Raw genomic sequence first — 20,672 nt, forward strand, 5'->3', positions numbered from 1 at the left:
ACTACTAATAACAACTTTACAATCAGTTACAGTTAGGAGGAAGCAATAGAGTGTAGTCTATGGACATGTGTTTTGGGGGGGGTAGGCGATGGGACAAGGGAAGCCAAGGGCTAGGTGACATGAAAGGCTCAAAGTGATAGTTGGGGGGAAATAAGGCGGGGAGATGAGAGGTTAATCCAGGAAGGCCTCCCAGAGGAGGTGGGCTTTCAGAAGGGCTTTGAAGCTAGAGTCGCAATCTGCCGGATGTGATGGGGGAGTTCCAGGCAGGAAGGAGGGTGCGAGCAGGAGGTCACTGGAGAGAGAGGCACCGAGAGGAGGGTGGCTCGGGGGTTCCTGGCATCACCCACATGGGGCCAAGCAGGGCCCGGAAGTGTCCTCTCTTCCACTCGCCGTTGGGATTGGCTCCGATCCCAGCAGCCTCCTGGAGCCAGGTAGGTGAGTGGTTTCCGGGCTCGGAGCCAGTCCCAGCTGCTCCGGGGAAGTGGGAGAGAGAAAACCTCTGCTCCTCCAACCCCTCCTTCAGCTCCCCTATTCCCCTATCCCCGCTTGCTCTAGCTTTTAACTTTCCCTTCCCTCCCTCCCCCCCACCCCGCCCAGACTAGCCCTGCTTCAACCCACAGTTCCCTGGATCCAGCCCTGATGAGAAGCCAGGCCTGTTGTGTGGTGAAAATTCCCCAAGGCCATAGGTTGCATCCCTGCACATTCCTGAAATTCTGGGCCCACCCTCATCCTGGCCTTGCCCAGCCCTGCCCCGCTCTGTCTGGCCCTGCCCTGCCCAAGCAGAGCCCCGACAGACCGTGGTACCTCTAGGCAACCCTGGCGGCCCCAGAAGTTAACACGAGTTCGCCTCCCGGCAGCCCGGGCTTCATTCCCGAGGATGCTGCTGACGTTTAGGGGGTGGGGGGGAGTGCGGCGGAGCCTTCGACCAGAGAGGCCCGAATCGGGGGCCTGCAAGGAGGGTTCGGCGAAGGCCACCCAGGTACCGCCAGGGATGTGGGAGCACGAAGCGAGAGCAGGAGGTCCCCGAGAGCGCACGCGCTTCCAAGGCCTGGGTCCGAGGGCCTCTCGAGGCTGGAAAGTTGGCTCTCGGTGTGGGCGGCGCTTCCGGCGGTAGCCCGGGCCATAGTCAGAAACAGAAAACACACAGCAGGCGGGGAAGAGCTGGGCGTTTGATGAGGGATCAACTGATAACGGCCAAGTCAGAGCGTGACAGGGTGACAGACCTCCCGGTGGGAATGAGGCCAAACGGCAGAAGGTCAGGACTGGGCCTCAGGGCAACTCGCTGCCTGGACGGAGCTGGACCTCGGGCCTTCCCGGCATCTCCTTTCTGCCCTCTGCCCGCTGGGGATGAGTGCCGTCGCCACGTTCGGCAGCGTGGGCGTGTGAAGCGGGCATTGCTCACCCAGCTCGGTAGGCTGGGAGGGTTGGCCCTGATGTCATCGGCTGCGGAGACTCGAAGTGTTTCAAGGTCGCCAAGTGCCGACTTAAGCTCACTTTCATTCAGTTCTTAATTTTGAAGTGAAAAAGTCATTTCTCTAGGGAAAGTTCCTCATGGTACAGTAAAAATGAGCTCTCTATGGAGAAGTAAATTTTTCACATCTGGTAAAATGAAGAAAATAAATTCTTTTTAAAGTCTCAGAACCCAAGCTTCCCTCCACTGGACAGACAGGCCAGAGGTCTTTGACCTTTGCTTGTTTCCTTGGAGCTCCTTGCGTCCTCCCCTCCCCTGCTCTTCTCCTCTGTCCCCCTTCCCTGCCCCTTCCTTCCCCAAGGCATGCTTCCCTCTAGCAGGACCTTGAGCTATCTCTCTCCCGATCTTGGGGTGACCCTCATTGTCCTGGAGCATTTCTCAGCCGTGTGGTCAGCTTTGGCTGGCTCATTTTATTAGGGTCCCCAACTTTGCCCTCTTCCCTGAGCTTTCTGCTAGACTGGAATAATAATAATTGTGGTATTTATTCATTTGATCGAATTTATTCGTTTGATTGTATTTATTGAGCGCTTACTGTGTGCAGAGTACTAAGCGCTTGGAAAGTACAATTCAGCAATAAAGAGGGACAATCCCTGCCCATACCGGGTTTACAGTCTAGAATGGGGGAGACAGGTATCAAAACAAGTAAACGGACATCAATATAAATAAATACTATGTGCCAGACTCTGTACTCATGTGGGGCTCACAGTCTCAATCCCCATTTTACAGATGAGGTAACTGAGGCAAAGAGAAGTTAAATGACTTGCCCAAGGTCACAGAGCAGACAAGCTGTGGAAAATGGTTTAGAACCCATGACCTTCTGACTCCCAGGCCCCTGCTGTATTTACTAGGCCCACCCCTCTAGGGCAAGCAGATTGGCTGAGTGGAAGGAGCATGGGCCTGGGAGTCAGAGGACATGGGTTCTAATCCCAGATCCTCCACTTGTCTGCTGTGTGACCTTGAGCAAGCCATTTTACTTCTCTGTGCCTCAGTTACCTCATCTATAAAATGGGGGTGAAGTCTGTGAGCCCCACCTGGGACAACCTGCTAACCTTGTATATACCCCAGTGCTTAGAACAGTGCTTGGCAGATAGTAAGCGCTTAACAAATACCATAATTAGTATTATTATTAAATGATGTCCTCCATCTCTGTTGTACTCCCCCAAGCACTTGGCAAAGTGTTCTGCCCACCGTAGGCACTGAGTCAGCGCCGTTGATTGTTTCTGCTTTCCTCTCTCTTCCAGCCTCCCAGCTCCAAGGACCTCCCTCAACGCTAGCTCCCTTCCCCTTCCCCACTCCCTGCTCAGACTCTGTCCCGCCGTCCTCCCACCCTGCTCCCACCCAGTGGGCCGGCGGCCTTGAGGCAAAGCCAAGGGCAGAGGGGTGGTCTGCAGGGCTGACAGTCATCCTGTCTGAGATGCCGTCGGGCCGTCGGTGCTGCGGTCTGGGATGCTGATGGTGTTCCAGTCTGGGGCACTAATGGTGCTCTGGTCTGGGGTGCTGACAGTGCTCTATCTCTGGCCCTATTAGTGCTCCGGGCTAGGACTGTGGTAATCTGGGGCACTGACATTGCTCCAGGATCCTTCCAGGCAGGTACTGGCATGATCATCCCTGCACTGTGTCATCTAGGAGAACCTCTGAGCTCTGTTTTTTCAGTGCACAGAATGTCTCAAGCCCTTTGTGCCTACAGATAGATTAATTCTCTCTCTCTCTCTCTCTCTCTCTCTCTCTCTCTCTCTCTCTCTCTCTCACACACACACACACACACACACACACACACGCCCCTACCCCCTTTCTGCCCTTTAGAAACAGCACCAGAATCCAGATAGCATCTCCAGAAATGCTTCTCCAGCCTCTCACTGCGTGGTTCCTAGGCAGCCTCTGGGGCAGTTAGGGCATCTGGACACTAACAGAGTTGTTAGAAATGGAACATCGCTCTACTTTTTCCCTGTTGAATTTGACTTCCCATTTGCAGTTCTGTAGGTAGAGGCCTGCCCACCAGCCCGTTACCAGGCCAACCAGTCCTGCGCTACAGCGAACACGGGGCGGTCAGATGGGACACAGTCCTTGCTCCAGGTGGACAGATACACAGGAAAGAGGAAAGCGCCACGGGAGCAGGAACATTTATAAAAGGTGCAAGATTGAGGGCGAGGATGGGGGAGACCAAAGGCGCACTCATTTTCTTGTTCCTGCCCATCCCGTTAACATGTTCCCCGCCGTGGCAGGCAGCCAGACCTCAAGGAGTGTGGCGAGACCCCTGCCCTGTAGCTCAGGGTGTTGGGGAGAGGCCCTCGGGGCGTGGATGACCACTGTCAGATCTCAGCGCCGCCATGGTTCACGAGAGGTTAGGGCATGGGCAGCGATGGCACGTCCCGCAAACTGTGGATTCCCGGGCTCCAGCGGCGGGGAGAAACGTTCAGAATTGAACCCCTCGTGGGTCCCGGGGTCCACAGGTCTTTCCGCCTCCCCTGCAGTCCAGTTTGACAGTAAACATGGAATCCAGGCAGGCCTCTACTCTGTGCACTGACTCTCATCTGTCCGTGTATGTGTGTGCGCGTGTGTGGGCACGCACATGTAGGTGATCGACTGTTGCAAAGTGTCACAGCCCCAAAAGGTATTCATTCATTCAAATGTATTTATCGAGCGCTTCCTGTATGCAGAGCATCGTAGTAAGTGCTTACTTGGGTTTGTTATAGTTCACATTAATTAGTTCATTTCAAACCCTCACAACACCCTCGTGAGGTAGGGAGACAAGGCAGATATTATTACCCCCTTTTTACTGATGGAGAAGCTGAGGTACAGAGAAGTTAAGTGCCCACGGTCACACGGCAGGCTAACGGAACAAGTCGGATTCGAACCCAGTTTCTCCGGCCTCTAGACCCGGTGCCCTACCGCTTGAGGAGTAGCCAGGGCCCCAGAATGAGCACTAAATGATAGTCCTCGCCCCGGCCCCTGGTGATGTCTTTCTGCCAGGATTTTCATTGTTAAGAATTCCTTTGTACCTGAACACGCTTCCGGCATTTAAGGAGTGGCAGGAGTCTCTGGCCTGGAGCCAGGGGCTGGTTGCAAGGAAGTTCTGCAATAGCCCCTAGGATCCCTCTTGCCTCTAGCCCCAGGATGCTGCCTTATATCCTTCCCTGCAGCACGTTTCGGTGAGGGGTGAGGGATGAGGGTTGCGGGGAGAGTACCTGGATCCTGTGGCTGAGAGAGAAGTGTTAGGGTTTACCGAGCACCTGGACAGTCAGTTGTATTTACTGAGCACTTACTGTGGACAGAGCACTCTACTAAGCACTTGGGAGAGTATAGTATTACGGACGCATTCCCTGCCCCCAATGAGCTTAAAGTCTAGAGCCGGGACAGACAATAGTATTTTTTAAAAATAACAGCTGTGTACATAAGTGCTGTGGGGCTGGGAAGGGGGATGAATAAAGGGAGAAAGGGTGATGCAGAAGGGCTTGCAAGAAAAGGAAAGGAGGACTTGGTCAGGGAAGCCCTCTTGGAGGAGTTGTGCCTTCAGTCGAAGGAGGGGAGAGTCATTGTCCATTGGATACGAGGAGGGAGGGCGTTCCAGGCCAGAGGCAGGACATGGGCAAGAGGTCCCATTGACTGCCTTGCACTGGCCTATGCCCTTGAGGAGTACAAAACAAAATGACAGGTTCGCTGCCCAAGAGGAACTTCCACCTTATGGCTTCATTTCAGGGTGACCCTTTCCCAGACTTTTCAGGTTTGATCAGAACCTTTAATGGAGGCGTTCAGAGAGGCTGAGTCCTTCTTTGGGAAGAGCAGCTGAGGTTTAGGGGACCGTCTGACCCTCCTGTAGTTCAATCCCCGCTGTTAGGTCCATGCGATGAGTCAATCAATCAGGGTTATTTGTTGAGCATTTACTGTGGGCAGAGCGCTGTACTAAGTGCCTGGGAGAGTACAGTAAATAGACAGGATCCCTGTTACTAGTCTTCTACCTCCGGGCAGCTGCAGACTAAGTGACCTGCCCGGGGCTCCTCCCCAGAATCCCCTGGGCCAGGGCTGCCCCGGCTTAGGGCTTCCAGGTCCTCGGTGCCCACAAAGCCCACCCTCCCCACCCCCAATGCCCAGCAGCTCCGGAGATAATAACTGGTATTTGTTAAGCGCTTACTATGTTCCAGGCACAGTACTAAGCACTGGGGCGGATGCAGCCAGTTCAGGCTGCCTCCCCCCAGTCCCATCTCCTCCGGCTGTTTGATCGCATCCGTGACCGACCTCTGATGGGCAGCCGCGGGTGCCAACTGGTAATTCAGGTTGCAGCCGGCACCGGGAGCCGTGCCCTCCCTCTCTCCATTGTGCCCCCGTCCTTCCAGGGGCCCGCGGGCTGGCATTGTCGGTCACACTGCCAGCCGGTCGTTCGTCAGTCTGCCCTCCGCCCTGCGTGCCTCAGCCACAGAGGCTCCGTGGGGCGAGGCCAAGAATGCACGGTTGACTATGCACCGATCCGGCAGGTCCCGGCCCCAAAGCCCGGTTCTTCCCCAGGCCTAGGAGAGGGCAAAGCCCACGCTGGAATGCCTCCTTGTGCAGTGATAATAATAATGATGGCATTTGTTAAGCACTTACTGTGTGCCAAGCACTGTTCTCAACATGGGGTAGGTACAAGGTAATCAGGTGGGACACAGTCCCTGTCCCTCTTGGAGCTCACAGTCTTAATCCCCATTTTACAGATGAGGAACCTGAGGCACAGAGAAGTCAAGTGACTTGCCCAAGGTCACACAGCAGATAAGTGGCCGAGCCGGGATTAGAGCCCATGTCTTCTGACTCCCAAGCTCGTGCTCTTGCCACTAGGCCACACTGCTTCTCGGTGACAGAACCTCCCCCGCACAACACATACACACACTCCCCTCACCCTTCCACTTCCCTGATAATAATGATAGCAATAATAATAATAATGATAATTGTTAAGCACTTACTATGTGCCAAGCACCTCTCTAAGCTTTGGGATAGATACAAGTTAATGGAGGGTGGACACAGTCCCTGTCCTACATAGGGCTCACATTCTTTTTCCCATTTTACAGATGAGGTAACTGAGGCACAGAGAAGTGAAGTGACTTGCCTAATGTTACACAGCAGACATTTGACGGAGCAGGGATTAGAGTCCAGGTCCTGTTGTCTCCCAGGCCCGTCCTCTATCCACTAAGCTGACGCTGCTTCTCAACTCCTTTACTGGCTGTTTCATTTCCTTTCCTTCTCCGATGACTCTCAATCCCTCACCACCACTCTCCCCATCTTCAAAGCCCCACTGAGATCACATGTCCAGGAAGCCTTCCCTGATTAACCTCTCATCTCCCTGCCTTCTTTTCCTCCTTTTGGCATCACCTATGCCACTTGAGTCCTTATCCCCTAAGCCTTTACATCCGTACCTATATATTACCCAAAATGTAGCTTGAAGAGAGTCCAACTGGCTAACCGTGGAGCGTTGGGCCCCCCTCACCCATTTGAAGTGGGCATATCAGGTCGTCCTCTCACCAAAACATTTGAAGACAATTCTGCTTTCCAGGAGCTTCTAGTCCAGGGTGAGAGACAGACAGCTGAGTAAATTACAGAAAGGGGATTTAGAATTCCCACATAAACTGAAAATGCCAGATTGCTACATTTCTTCACGTCGTCATTCTTGCCCTGGTGGCTTTATCCTATTGCCGGCCTAATAAACTCCCATGATTTTAGTCTGTATGCATAAAACACTGGAAATCTTCTCAAATGAGCCTCTTCTTTGGTACCTTTGAGTAAGGTGGAAAAACTTCTCCCGTACCACTTGAGCTCAAGCCCAAGGCAAACCATCTATAAGACAGGTCAGTATTGTCATATGCCCGACTGTAAAGTTTGCCATGATTTAAAATAAAATTCAGCAATACAGTCAGCACCAGCAGATACCGTTGCACTCATTTTTCTGTTTTGGCTCTTCAGTCCTCTTATGAGTCAGACGTCTTAACTATCTCATCATCGTTGGGAGACATGGTTTCATTCGTTCCCTTTTTGGCATAGAATCACCCAATCCATCTTGAGATTCTGACTGTCGTCTTGGTTCCCACCAGACCGCCCTCATTCATTAGGTCTTGGAGGTTTCTGTAAGCGCAGGCAGGGGATTCAGAATTTAAAAGATCGAGTTTCTCATTCCAGAGTGACTATCCTTCCTCCTTTTAGGGCAGAGTGGCCCTGTCTTAGGCATTTAGGGGGTCACCCAGTTGTCTGCTGTGTGACCTTGGGCAAGTCGCTTCACTTCTCTGTGACTCAGTTATCTCTTCTGTAAAATGGGGATTGAGACTGTGGGCCCCACTGAGCCCCCCTTTTCCTCTTCTCTTCCTCCCCTCCCCATCGCTTCTACTCCCTCCCCTCTGCTCTACCCCAATCCCCACCCCACAGCATTTGTATATATTTGTACATATTAATTACAAATGTAATTATAATGATGTATATAATGATGTATTTATAATTCTATTTATTTTGATGCTATTGATTCCTGTCTACTTGTTTTGTTTTGTTGTCTGACTCCCCTTCTAGACTGTGAGCCCATTGTTGGGTAGGAAGTGTCTCCATCTGTTGCCGAATTATACTTTCCAAGTACTTAGTACAGTGCTCTGCACACAGTAAGCTCTCAATAAATGTGAATGAATGAATGACAGGGGTTGCATTCAACCCAGTTTGCCTGTATCCACCTCATTGCTTAGTACAGTGACTGGCATGTAGTAAGCGCTTAACAAATGCCATGATTATTATCTTGGAGCTTGGAGCGCAGGGGGGTTGGAGAGAGGGATTTCCTGCCGCACTCACCTGACGTAGTCTGATAAGGTGGATGGAAAACGGGCACGTGTGTATGTGAACATGGATGGAAAACGGGCACGTGTGTATGTGAACACCGATTGCAAAGGAGTGGCAAGGAGCCAGGAATTGTACTGTGGATGGGGAGGATGTGGGGGACAGTAGGGATAGTGGTGGGGGTGAAGAGACGCTTTCAGGCATTTTAACTTCTGCCAACAGGTAGCTTCAAACAAGCAGATTGCTAGTATTATTGATATTACTATTATCATCGTTATTATTATCATTATTAGTGTTATTTGCTAAACCCCTCACTATTTGCCAAACATCATGCTAAGCACTGGGATAAATACCATGTAACAGGGTTAGGCACCATCCCTGTCCTACACGGGGCTCGCAGTCTGAGGAGAAGGGAGAACAGGTATTGAATCCCCATTTTTCAGGTGAGGAAACTGAGACCCCAGGGAAGAAGCATGGCCTAGTAGAAAGTGACAGAGGAGACAAGAGGACCTGGGTTCTAATCCCAGCCCCACCACTTATCTGCTGTGTGACCTCAGACATTTCATTTCTATGGCTCAGTTCCCTCTTGTGCAAAATGGGGTGAGCCAATACCTGTTCTCCTTCCTACTTACTCTGTGAGCCCCTAGTGAGACCTATCTACCCCAGCGCTTAGCACAGTGCTTGGCATATAGTAAGTGCTTAACGAATATTATTGTTATTATTACTGAGAGACTTGTCCAAACTCACTCCGCTAGGCTAAACAGCCATGCCACGTCTCGGTGTTCTCCCTTCATTGGCAGGCTCGGGTTTATTGCTGGAACCAGGGCCCTCCGGTGGGAGAATGAACTTGTTACCTTCCAGGCATCTTGGGCACTACGCCCTTCTGAGTCAAATCCCCCCAGTCATCCATCTGCACCTTCTGTCTGTCCACCTCCTCTTCCTTATGCCCCCCAGCCGACTGCTACACCCATTCACTCTCTATCCTGCTGCCCTTTGGCCTCCTTCCCTCCCCCCACCTGCTTCTTTCTCCAGGCCCAAGTTCCCTCCATCTTCCGCTTACTCCAGGTCGGGGCCTCAGCATACCCAGGATCAACACCGACTGGGGATGGGAGGACCGGAGTAAGCTCGCTGTGGGCAGGGAACATGTCTAACTGACTCGGTTATATTGTACTCTCCCAAGTGCTTAGTACAGTGTTCTGCATACGTTAAGTGTGCAGTAACTACCATCGATTGATCGACTGATTGAGCAGAGGGTCAGGATCTCTTCGGGAACAGGGGATCCTAGAAAAACTTCAGGGACTGCTTCCGCCTCACGGCAAGAGCAAACAAGCCTGGTGCTGGTGCCAGGTGCTGGTGCCAGTTGCTGGAGCTGAGTGCTGGGTGGTGAGGACGGAATTTCTCTCTTAAAGAAACAGATGGCAGCTGAAAAGAAGCTGTCCTTCCCAGGCCATATGATTGCCCCATTTCTCCCACCTCAAAAATTTGCAATTCCTCTTAGCCACATCACTCCGCTCTTTGACCTTCCTCCCCAGCCCAGCCTCATCCGCCTTTGCCCCTTGGAACCGAAACAGATCCATCTCTGCCTGAGCTTTATCCATTTGCTGTGGTCGCCCCAAACCTGGCAGGTCTGAAGAGGGCCTGGAGCCAGATGGCAGTGTGCTCCACTCCTCGCTGGGAGCGGGGTGCCCTGGGCCTCCACCACGGGGGGTTGATGATGATGATGATGACAACTCGGGGCCACTGGCTTCGGCCAGGCTCGTTGCCTGGCGCGGACCCCAGAACGCAGCCCCATGGCCCCGGTCAGTGGCCCCGTCCCGCAGTCGTGTCTTAGGCGCACTGGGCCTAGGTTGTGGCGACTGAAGAGTAAGAGCAGAATTGGGACCGGCTTTACACTTCCATTGGGAGTTTTTCCTGTTGCTGCCCCATTTCTCTCGGTGCCCACCTGCTTGCTATCAGCTTCGGGCCACAAGGCACTGAGCGTGGTAGGAAGTTCATTCTCAAGCAACAGGGTTTCCAGAGTCATGTCCGACACCCAAGAAGACCCAATCCCTCCCCTCAGGAAGCCTACAGTATACTCCTGGAAGCAGACCAATCAGTCGATCGTATTCATTGAGTGCGTATTGTGTGCGGAGCACTGTACTAAGCGCTTGGGAGGGTGCAGTGCAAGAGAGTTGGAAGATGCATTCCCTGACCACAACAAGCTAACAGTCTAAGGAGATCCAGTGAACGGGAGGATGGGTGGGTGGCTGTGAGCCCCAAGAGGGAGAGAGATGCATTTAGTACAGTGCTGGGCACATAGGAAACACTTAACAAATAGTCCCAATATTATTGTTGTTATCATTCTTAAGGGCGTAAAGAGGAGTGTGGGTGATTTGATGTATGCCGGCATGCTCCGATTCCCACCCCGGTCCATTCCGTTCTCTTCAGGAGCAGCGGGCTGGTGTGCACAGCATTTTATTCCGTCTACCATTGGCCCCTGTTACTGGCCCAGTCTCATTGGCTCCTTCACCTTGATTTGCTCATTGATTCATTTGATTCATTCATTGATGCAATTGTATTTATTGAGGAACTCTGTGTGCAGAGCACTTTATTAAGCGCTTGAGGGAGTACAACATAACGGTGAAAAGACACATTACCTGCTCACAGTCTAGAAGGTAGCTGACAGGCCTCAATACAAATAAATAAAATTACATATATATATATATATATGCGCTCTGGGGCTGGGAGAGGGAAAGAGGAAAGGGATAAATAAAATGACAAATATGCTCATAAGTGCTTTGGGGCTGGGAGTGGGGGAGAGCAAAAGAGCAAGTCAGGGAGATGCAAAAGGAAGTGGGAGATGAGGAAAAGTGGGGCTTGGTCTGGGAAGACCTCTTGGAGGAGATGTGCCTTCAATAAGGCTTTGAAGCAGGGAAGAGTGGTTGTCTATCGGATTAGAGGAGGGAGGGCATTCCAGGACAGAGGCAGGACATGGGCCAGGGTTGGGTGGTGAGACGGGTGAGATAGAGGCACAGTGAGATGGTTAGTACTAGAGGAGCGAAGTGTGCGGGCTGGGTTATAGAAGGAGAGAAGCGAGGTGAGGTAGGAGGCCGCAAAGTGATGGAGAGCTTTAAAGCCAATGGAGAGCAGTTTTTGTTTGATGTGGAGGTGGTTGGGATGAGAAGCCACCGAAGACTTCTGAGGTGAGGAAGTGGTGGGTTCTGAGCAGGGAAGAAACGGTGACCTGGTCTGAGCAGTGGAGATCCCCTAGCCGGGAAGGGAGCAGTTGGAGGCTGCTGTTGGGGGAGGAGAGAATGGTGGGACCCAGTAGCACTTCGGGCCTGAGTTGGTGACCCAGTGACGACTGTGGGGAAAGAGGCCCCAGCCCCATTTAAGGGTCCAGAAGGATGGGAACAGTCTTGGGACTGAAAATGGGGGGGTCAAAGCCCAAGGCCAACTTAAGAGACAACCTACCTTCCAGATTTAAGGTGGTCCAATTTTGGCTGGGCCGGGGTCAGCTTTGTGCCCACAGAAACCATTTAATAAATACCAATGATGGATGGATTGATCGGTGACAGAAGATCGGATGTGGTTCCACTTGGCTGTAAAGCGCTCACACGTCAGAGATCTCCAAAGTAGCATGATGTAGCCTGGCCCTGACAGAAGGTCATGGGTTCTAATCCTGGTTCTTCCACATGTCTGCTGTGTGACCTTGGTCCAGCCACTTCCCTTTTCCGTGTCTCAGTTTCCTCATCTGTAAAATGGGAGTTGAGACTGTGAGCCCCATGTGGGACAGGGACTGTGTCCAACCCAACTAGCTCGTATCGACTCCAGCACTTAGTACAGTGCCTGGCACAGAGTAAGTGCTTAACAAAAACCATAATTATTATTATTAAAGGAGACGGTCTATCCTGGCAGAAAGGACCCAGGATCAACAGTCACAAGACCTGCGTTTTAGTTTCAGCTCTGCCTCTGGCCTGCTGTGTAACCCTAAACAAGTCACCTAACCTCTCTGGACCTCGGGTTCGTCTCCATAAAATGGGGCAAGGATCATCCTCTCCCTCCCTCTTCGACTGAGTGCCGCATGTGGGGCTGGAACTAGGTCCGATCTGATTATCTTGTAGCCTCCCCTGCACTTAGCACTGGGCTGGCTACATCGTGAGTGCTCAGTAAATGTCATCATTATTGATTAGAAGGTGATAACTAACCAATGAGAAGTTCATGTACTTACATCCTCTTCATTTTTTTCAGGCCTCTGTTTCGTGGAAGTTCAGATGTGGACCAACTAGGAAAAATCTTAGAGTGAGTAATATCCGTAGCGCTGTGTCGATAACTCTCTAAGTACTGAAAACACTCTTCCTCTGCTGGATCGCGGCAAGGTGTCATTCGTGTCTTCCCTATTGGGACATGCCCCTACCCAACCATGTCCAAGGGGAACGGCCGGACCTCGGGTGATTTGCGGACCCCACATGCAGTGGATGCCTATCATCTGCCTTTTCACTTCACATTCTCTGCCGACCCACTGCTGTCTGTGGTATGGCTACTGTGACGCTGTGTCTCCCCACCTTCATCTCTCCCCAGTTCCTCCCCTCCCCTTACCATCCTCTGCACAGCCCGGTGCCTGTTCCCAGTGGTCAGGGTCTCCGGCGCTTTGTTGACATTGGCCCTGGGCCTGCGTTCCCTCAGCCTGTAAGGCTACTTGGCTACTCTGTGGCCAGCGTTCTCCCTGCGAGTCCAGCCCGGCAGCAGGGGCAGGCAGTCAGCCGGGGCGGGCCAGGTGTGCTCCCAGATTAGGGTCTTGCCATCCGGCATGAGCCCCGGAGTCTGAGTGAGGGAGTAGGGGGCCCGCCCCAAGCCCTCCCAGGGGCACAGCGGCCACTGGCCCGGGGCCGGCAGAGCAAAATGACGGCCGCCCGTGACTTTGCCTCGCTGATGAGGACTCTAGCTGGTCCCCATGGCACAGAGTTCCTGGCACGATCACTTGGACGGAGACTGCTTCTCGGAAGCCTCTCCCACCCCCAGTCGGGACCTCATTCATTCATTCAGTCATATTTATCGAGCGCTTACCGTGTGCAGAGCATTGTACTAAGCGCTTGGAAAGTACACAGGAAGAGTGATCCGTCCATCCACCCATCGGTGGAGCAGTTGCTGAGGGCTAGGCACCGTCCTGTGCTCTGGAAAGAGTCCAGCGGTAGCGAGACACCCGTTCTCTGCCAAGGTGGAGCTGACAATCACATGGGGGAGACAGACAGATGGAAATGATTTGCAGATCATGAAAACGGAGGAAGAACAAGGACAGAGCTGGAAGTAGCATAAACACACCAGGACAAAGCAGCTGAACTAGTCATTCCCCTCTTCTTCCTCTCCTCTCCTACTTCCGAAACCATAGATGAGTATGTTTCTTCTCCTTTCTTTACACATCACAGTTACCCAAAGACCTCAGTTTGGCCAACTGGGGATGGAACCAGGGTGGAGAAATTCTAAGACCAACGGCGGTGCTCTCATCCTCTTGGAGCAGGGCGACCCCCGGGGTCCAGCGGGGAATGGGTGGGCTGGTGAGAGAAAAACCCAAGCCCGTCCATCTCTTCTGCCATCCTTATGAAACAGTGGATGATATTCTGTTTTCATGTTGAACCCCAACAACTGTTTCCATTCACCCACGCAGCAATTTGAGAAAGTGGCTAACTGGGTGTCGTGAAGCCAGCGTGTTTCTCTAAGGCTCCAAATGATGCTTCCTGTTCAGTGGTCCCATTTGGGAAATGCTTTGCAAGAAGAGATTCACAAACTTCTCCCTTATCCTACGGGACTGCTGGTCAGGGGCCCTGATAGGAGTGTCTTTTCTCTGGGCCCAGAAAGTCTGAGCTGCTCTTCCAGATCTGCCTAATTCCAAGCAAAACTGCATCTCAGTTCACTTGCGATCCCCTTCCTTCAGTGAATAACTTGCTAATAAATGCAGTCTGTTTGTGGAAAAACCGAAAATTGATTTAAAAAACTCTGAAAGATTTAGGGGCCAGTTGCACTTTTAAGCCATTTCCTGAGAAACAAATTTCTTTTGCATGCAGAAGTAGCTGAAGCTTGAAAAAGTTTCCTTTCCCCTTGCTGACTAACTGGCTGGTTGGGTGGTTGGCTAGCTGGTTGGGTGGTTGGCTGGCTGGCTGTCAGGCTGACTGGCTGGCTGGGTGGTTGGCTGGCTCTCTGGGTGGTTGGCTGGCTGGCTGGCTGGTTGGGTGGGTGGGTGGTTGGCTAGTTGGGTGGCTGGCTGGCCGGCTGGGTGGGAATAGAGTTTTAAAACAGAAGTAGGTCTTCAGGTGCCAATTATCTAGAATGGAGCTGGGTAAACGGAACCTAAAACTCCTGCCCAGATGGCAGAGGTAGGGGACCTTCCAGGAAGGCAGAAGCAGAGGATCCTTAAGGAACACAGAATGGTGGGATAGCCATAAGTAGAAGCCTCCCAGAAGATCATTTAGGAACATAAGCCACTTGGGTTTTTTCTCTACAACAAACTCCCATGGCTTTGATAAAGGTCTCTCCATCACATGGATGAGGAGAGATCAGCAAAGAGAGGTTGGCAGACATGCACGGAGACCTACGAACAGACACACAGGCGTGCACGCAAGTGGACTTGTAGACACAAATACGCACATGGGCAGATCTGCAGACAGACATAGAGGCATGCAACCAGGAAGACACACAGGCATGCACGCAGAGAGACAGACAATGGGCAGATCCACAGACAGACACGTAAGCGCGCACCCAGGAGGACACAGACACACGGACAGGCAGACTTGCCCAATTGCAGGCACTGTTGCAGACAGGGAACAGGCTACAAGCAGAAGAGCTGTCCGACAAACTGATCAAAATTGCCATCAGGTGGAGGAGAGGACTTGCGGAGCACAGTTTAATGGAATTAGCCGTAACCATCAGCGTATGCTTCTTTTCCTGGCGGGTGGTTGTTACCTACCTAAGAAAAAGAATCAATTGCTAGACTGAGGAAAATGTTTAGCATGAACTGGATCCATCCGGAGAAGGGAACTGGGCCTTCCCATTGTAGGAACTCTGTTCTGGCCCTATCCCCGGATCTCAATGGATCAGACCCATCAGGGAGCCCCAGAACCCTAACCCGGAGCCAGGAACCTCACCCTAATCCAGGACTGGAGCAATCTGGTTCTGAGCAGAGGATTTGGTGTGGAGGGGGAGCAGGCCAGCCAGGAGAGGAAGCAAGACAGGCCTATCAGTCAACCTGCCCTTCCTTGCAGGCAGTTTCCTAACTCCCACCTGTGGAACCTCGTCTCACCTCAGCTTTTTCGCACGGCTCTTCTTGGCATCCGGAGTGATTCTGTGCCAACGTTCTCAGACGAGGCCACCTCAGAGAGGCGTGCTCCAGGCGAGGCAGTATGGAGGAAGCATGGGCCGGGATTAATAGGACCAGTCCCCATCCATTCCTTATTCGCGGCTCCAGTCGGACACGGGGTCTAATCAATCTAACGATGGGTGGTATTGGGTGAGTGAACATCTGTTGTGTGCAGAACATTGAACTAAGCGTTTGGGAGAGACCAGCCACGGAGGGGGAGAGACAGACCTGAAAATTGGAGAAGCAGCATGGCTTAGTGGAAAGAGCACGGGCTTGGGAGTCAGAGGATATGGGTTCTATTCCCAGTTCCACTACTTATCGCCTGTGTGACGTTGGACAAGTCACTTAACTTCTCTGTGCCTCAGTTACTTCATCGGTAAAATGGGGATTAAGACTGTGAGCCCCACGTGGGACAATCCGATTACCGTGTATCTACCTCAGTGCTTAGAACAGTGCTTGGCACATAGGAAGCGCTTAACAAATACCATCATTATTTATATGAGAAATATAGTATTAGGTGCCCAAAACGTGCCCCAGACTGGGCACCGGCAGAGACCAGAGAGAACGTCCGAACTTACTCCAGTAGTCGAGGATCCGAGGCTGGCTTTGGCCCTGAACCGGCGTCTTCTAAATGCTACTGCTGCTCTTCGGCCCGCGGCCAGCCGGGTACCAGGGGGCAGAGTGACTTGCCTTCTCCCGAGGCCGTGGAGCCTCGTCAGCGTCAGCACCGACCGAGAAAGGACGGCCGAAATCGGCATCGTTTTCACCAGAGCCGTGTCCCATTTCGGCCAAGGCCGGTCAGCGTCGAGGTCAGGGTGCTGGACCGGTGGGTGGCCGCAGTCGTTCTGCAAACTGCTCTGCGAACCGGCCTTGACTTCATTCTTCAAGAACGCGTGAAGGAGCCCCAAGCTCTGCCTTTTTTCCTCCTGAAGTCTCAAAAGGAGGCCACAGTTAGAAGGGGCAATGCTGCCCCCTAGGGGCAGCTCTGGTGTGCCCCCCCCCCCTTCCGTGGGAGTCCAGTCGGCCTCCTCTGCCTCAAACGTGGTGCTGTGTCTCCACCTTGTGCTGTGCACGGAGCACCGTCGACCCATCGGGGAACGTGGCGCTCTTCTCACCCCTCGCCCGTCGGGATACCCGGGGTCGGGAGAGAGCCGTAGCGATAGCCGGGCTGTGTGCTCCGCTGTGCCAGTGTGTTCCAGATGGCGGCCATGTGACCCGCCCCCGCACGTCGAGGGAGAGCCGAGTGTTTTGGGGAGAAATCCCCCCCGGCCGCCACTGCTGGACCTGCTCGGGGTCCCTTCTCCCCTGGGGAGCGAGGGATTCAGAGGCGTGAAGAAGGGCGTGCCGGGCCCCCATAAGGAAAGCCCGTGTCTGGCGTGGCCGCCCAAGTGGCTGTCAGAGAGCTCTAAGTCTGGGGCTCCGTGTCTGGCTGGCCAGACTGCGCCTCCTGAGAGACCTTGGTCTCTCTGAGCCCGGGCCAGTGGAGCGAGCCCCTCCGCGTGGCTTCCGGGGGCTGGGCCGTTGGCAGCTCAGCCCAAGCCGTGAGCGCCGATTCAGGAAAGGTTCGTGAGAGCCGACCTTCCCTTCCAAGACCCGGGCCCTCGGACAGGAGAGCACCCAGTCCCGGGAGCGGCCGCAAGAAAGACGCCGCTTCATTAAACGGACAAAATCCAACTCTGAACGGCGTTGGCCTCCGCTGGCGTGAAGCACGTGGCGCCTGCTCGGGGCAGGGCAGGCACTGAAGCCTTGCAGTCCTACACAGGACAGCGTGGCTTAGTGGAAAGAGCCCAGGCTTGGGAGTCAAAGGTCATGGGTTCTAATCCCGGCTCCACCACGTGTCAGCTGTGTTACCTTGGGCAAGTCACTTAACTTCTCTGGGCCTCGGTGACCTCATCTGTAAAATGGGGATGAAGACTGTGAGCCCCACGTGGGACGACTTAATTCCCTTGTATCTACTCCAGTGCTTAGAACAGTGCTTGGCACATAGTAAGCGCTTAACAACTACCAACATCATCATTATAGAGAAGCAGCGTGGCTCAGTGAAAGAGCCCAGGCTTGGGAGTCAAAGGTCATGGGTTCTAATTGTGACTCCGCCGCTTGCCAGCTGTGTGACTTCAGGCAAGACACTTCAATTCTCGGTGCCTCAGTTACCTCATCTGTAAAATGGGGATGAAAACTGTGAGCCCCACGTGGGACAACCTGATCACCTTGTATCCCCCCGGCGCTTAGAACAGTTCTTTGCACATAGTAAGCGCTTAACAAATACCACCATTATTATTATTATTAGCCCCTGCTGGACTGCGATTCCCAGGATCGGGCAGGCTTGGAATAGGGCCCGGAGGGAAAGGATCACGGGGATGGGCCCGAGTTACAAACTTGCAACTGGGCACACCTAGTGTCATCTTTGGTGCGAGCCTCCACGTGGCACAGCCTCCGGACACATGCTGCGACTGCAGGGATTGCACCTGACTGATGCCCAGGGTGGGGGCTGTGTAGGCCTCAGGTCAGACCAAGGAGCATGGATGTCACCCCACCTCCACCCTCGCCGACCCCTGCTCCGGCTGTTTTTTCCAGCTCCATGGGGAATGAAGGTTACCTTCAGGCTCTTCTCAAGAAGGTGAAGACATTTCAGAAAGTGGGTCTTGGGGTGTGGGAGAGTGCACAGGCCGGGAAAAAGCCTAGGCACTAGCTAGCCAACACTCTCTGGGGCTGTTGTGCCACTTCCAGCCGAATTCTGAATCCTCAGACTACACATTCACTCAAGGCTGGGTCACAGCTGAGACCTTGAGAAAATTGTATTCATCACCCCGGTCGGATAGGCAGGGGTGATATCTTCTCACCCTCTCCCTTGCTTTCCTCCTGTATTCTGTCTCACTCCCCCTCACTGCTGTTCTGTCTGTCCGTCCGTCTGATGACTTGGGCGGGTCCGGAGGGTGGGGAGGGCAGGGGATGCATCTGGTAGCGTAAGGATGTTTTGTGTCCCTGAATGTCCCCTTCTCTTTTTTAAGCTGCGGTCTTTGAGTTTTTGTGTGTGTGTATGACCTTCAGTATTGTGGGTGTGTATGTGTGTCTTTGGGATGGGGGGAGCAGGGATCAGAGGGGTTTGGGTGGTTGGATCCCCTACCCCTTCCCCCAAAAGGGTGGGTATGGGATAGGAGAACAGGGATCCAAGATTGAGCCCTGGGGCCAGAGGAGAAAACCAACTTCCACCTCCTCCTGTGCCCCCCCACCCCTCTCCTTTAGGCCTCCCTAGGGGGTTCTGGTGGATTGTTCAAAGGCAGAGTGGAAGGGCAGTCCTTTCTAAAGCATAGACCACCCTCCCCCGACCCACCGATATCAACAGAAGACCCAAGCCACAGGTCCCTTCTTTGTCCGGGGTCTTAGGACTGTGGGAAGAGGCATTCCAGTCAGGCTGTCCTGAGGGGCCTTCAGGGTCCGGATGGGCCTCGAGTCCTCGGGCCCAGGCGACCAGACCGCTTGCCCCCACCTGGTTCGTCAGCCTGCAGCAGGCCAGGCCTCTGGCATGTGGGCCCCCAAGGGGTGCTAGAAGCTCAGCCATGTGGACGCTTGTCCTCAGGTCACTGATCCAGTCTGCCCCTGAGCTGGGGATTTGGAGCTGTGACCGTCCAGGGCAGAGGGCAGCAGCCCACAGAGCAACAGGGGGCAGAGTGGGCTGCCGGGCCCAGTCAAATCAGGGATCAGTATTTGGGAAAACAGCAAACAGCAGGTCTGAAGGGGTCGTGTCAAACCAGATGCTGGGGGAGTCAGCTCCCTCTTGTAGACCCTTTGGGATTACAAGCTGCAGCCCCGCTCGGGCACTTGCCCCAAGTTCAGAGCAAGGAAGAGCCTGAGCTGCCTGCCGATCCAGATCCTCCAGCTCTAACCTCCGGGATGCGGGCTTCTCCTTTCGCGGGCTCGCTTTCCAAGATGTAGCTAGAAGATTCCAGCTCGGGTGGGCAATTTCAGCACAAGTCTTGCTTTCCCACTGACTTCAAAGGGAGCTTTGGGGGTGGGGAGGCCTATGGGGAGGTCAGCATAGGTGTATATCTGGCCATTGGTCAACAACACTCACTCACACAGAGCCACACGTGTGACCCCCCCGGCCCTTGAGGAGGTCAGGCCACTGTCCACCTCTGCCCAGGACATCCAGTTAATAGATTGAAGGAGGGGAGGGGAGGGATTTTTGATCCATTTTCTTCCCCGCCGACACACTCTCCCTCTCCTCATGGCCTCACCCCCTGTTTGCAGGGTGATTGGCCTCCCGGGGGATGAAGATTGGCCAAGCGACGTCGCCCTGCCCCGGCAGGCTTTCCACGCCAAGCCCCCTCAGCCCATCGAGAAGTTCGTCACAGACATAGACGAGCTGGGCAAGGATTTACTCCTGGTAAGTCATCGCTCGCCAACACACACACGCCCCACCCACCCATCCACCCACCCCAGGTTGTTCTCCCACCCGGACCGTGGGTAGGACTGCTGCTATGTGAGTGTTCGGAGGGGTGGGGCAGAACTGGATTTCTGAGCCAGACTGTCCATTTAGTAGATGTAAATTTTAGATCTAGTCTAGATTTTCTGCTCATTGTGAGCAGGGAACCTGTCTACCAACTCTGTTGTATTGTACTCCCCCAACCGCTTAGTACAGTGCTTGGCACCCATTAAGCACTCAATAAATACGATTGATTGGTTGAGCTCTGGACATGCTGAAAATCCTGGAAAATCTTGGAAATTCACAAAGGGAAAGAAGGCAAGCTCTGATCCTATCACAGGCTTCCCCTCCAACCCTCCAGTGGGTGGTATTTGTTAAGCACCTCCTACATGCCAACTGCTGAGATAGATACAAAAATACCATTGTTATTACTGTTATTAACATCATAGAAGGACAGTGTCCCATATGGAGGTCCCTATGTAAGGGGGAGGGAGAACAGGTATCCATCGAATGCCCTTTGTACAGATGAGGAAACTGAAGTGAGTTGCCCAAGGTCACACAGCAGGCAAATGGCCGACTCAGGATTCGAATTCAGGTCTCCGGACTTCCATTCCCATGCTGTATCCACTAGGGCTGCACCTCTTTTGCCCCTGCTGCGCTGAGGACTTTCTCCA

At 53.3% G+C, this 20,672-nt stretch overlaps 1 protein-coding gene across 1 annotated transcript in view; it reads left to right on the forward strand.

Annotated features, from left to right (window-relative positions):
* Window positions 1-20,672, forward strand: part of CDK6 (cyclin dependent kinase 6) — a 199,304-nt gene that overhangs the window by 168,540 nt on the left and 10,092 nt on the right. The window contains exons 5-6 of the mRNA XM_029070593.2: window positions 12,476-12,526; window positions 19,824-19,959. Coding sequence (XP_028926426.1) covers window positions 12,476-12,526; window positions 19,824-19,959 — 187 coding nt within the window. The remainder of the gene's footprint in view (window positions 1-12,475; window positions 12,527-19,823; window positions 19,960-20,672) is intronic.

Source organism: Ornithorhynchus anatinus, chromosome 8 (genome assembly GCF_004115215.2).
Source record: "Ornithorhynchus anatinus isolate Pmale09 chromosome 8, mOrnAna1.pri.v4, whole genome shotgun sequence".
Lineage (NCBI taxonomy): Eukaryota > Metazoa > Chordata > Mammalia > Monotremata > Ornithorhynchidae > Ornithorhynchus > Ornithorhynchus anatinus.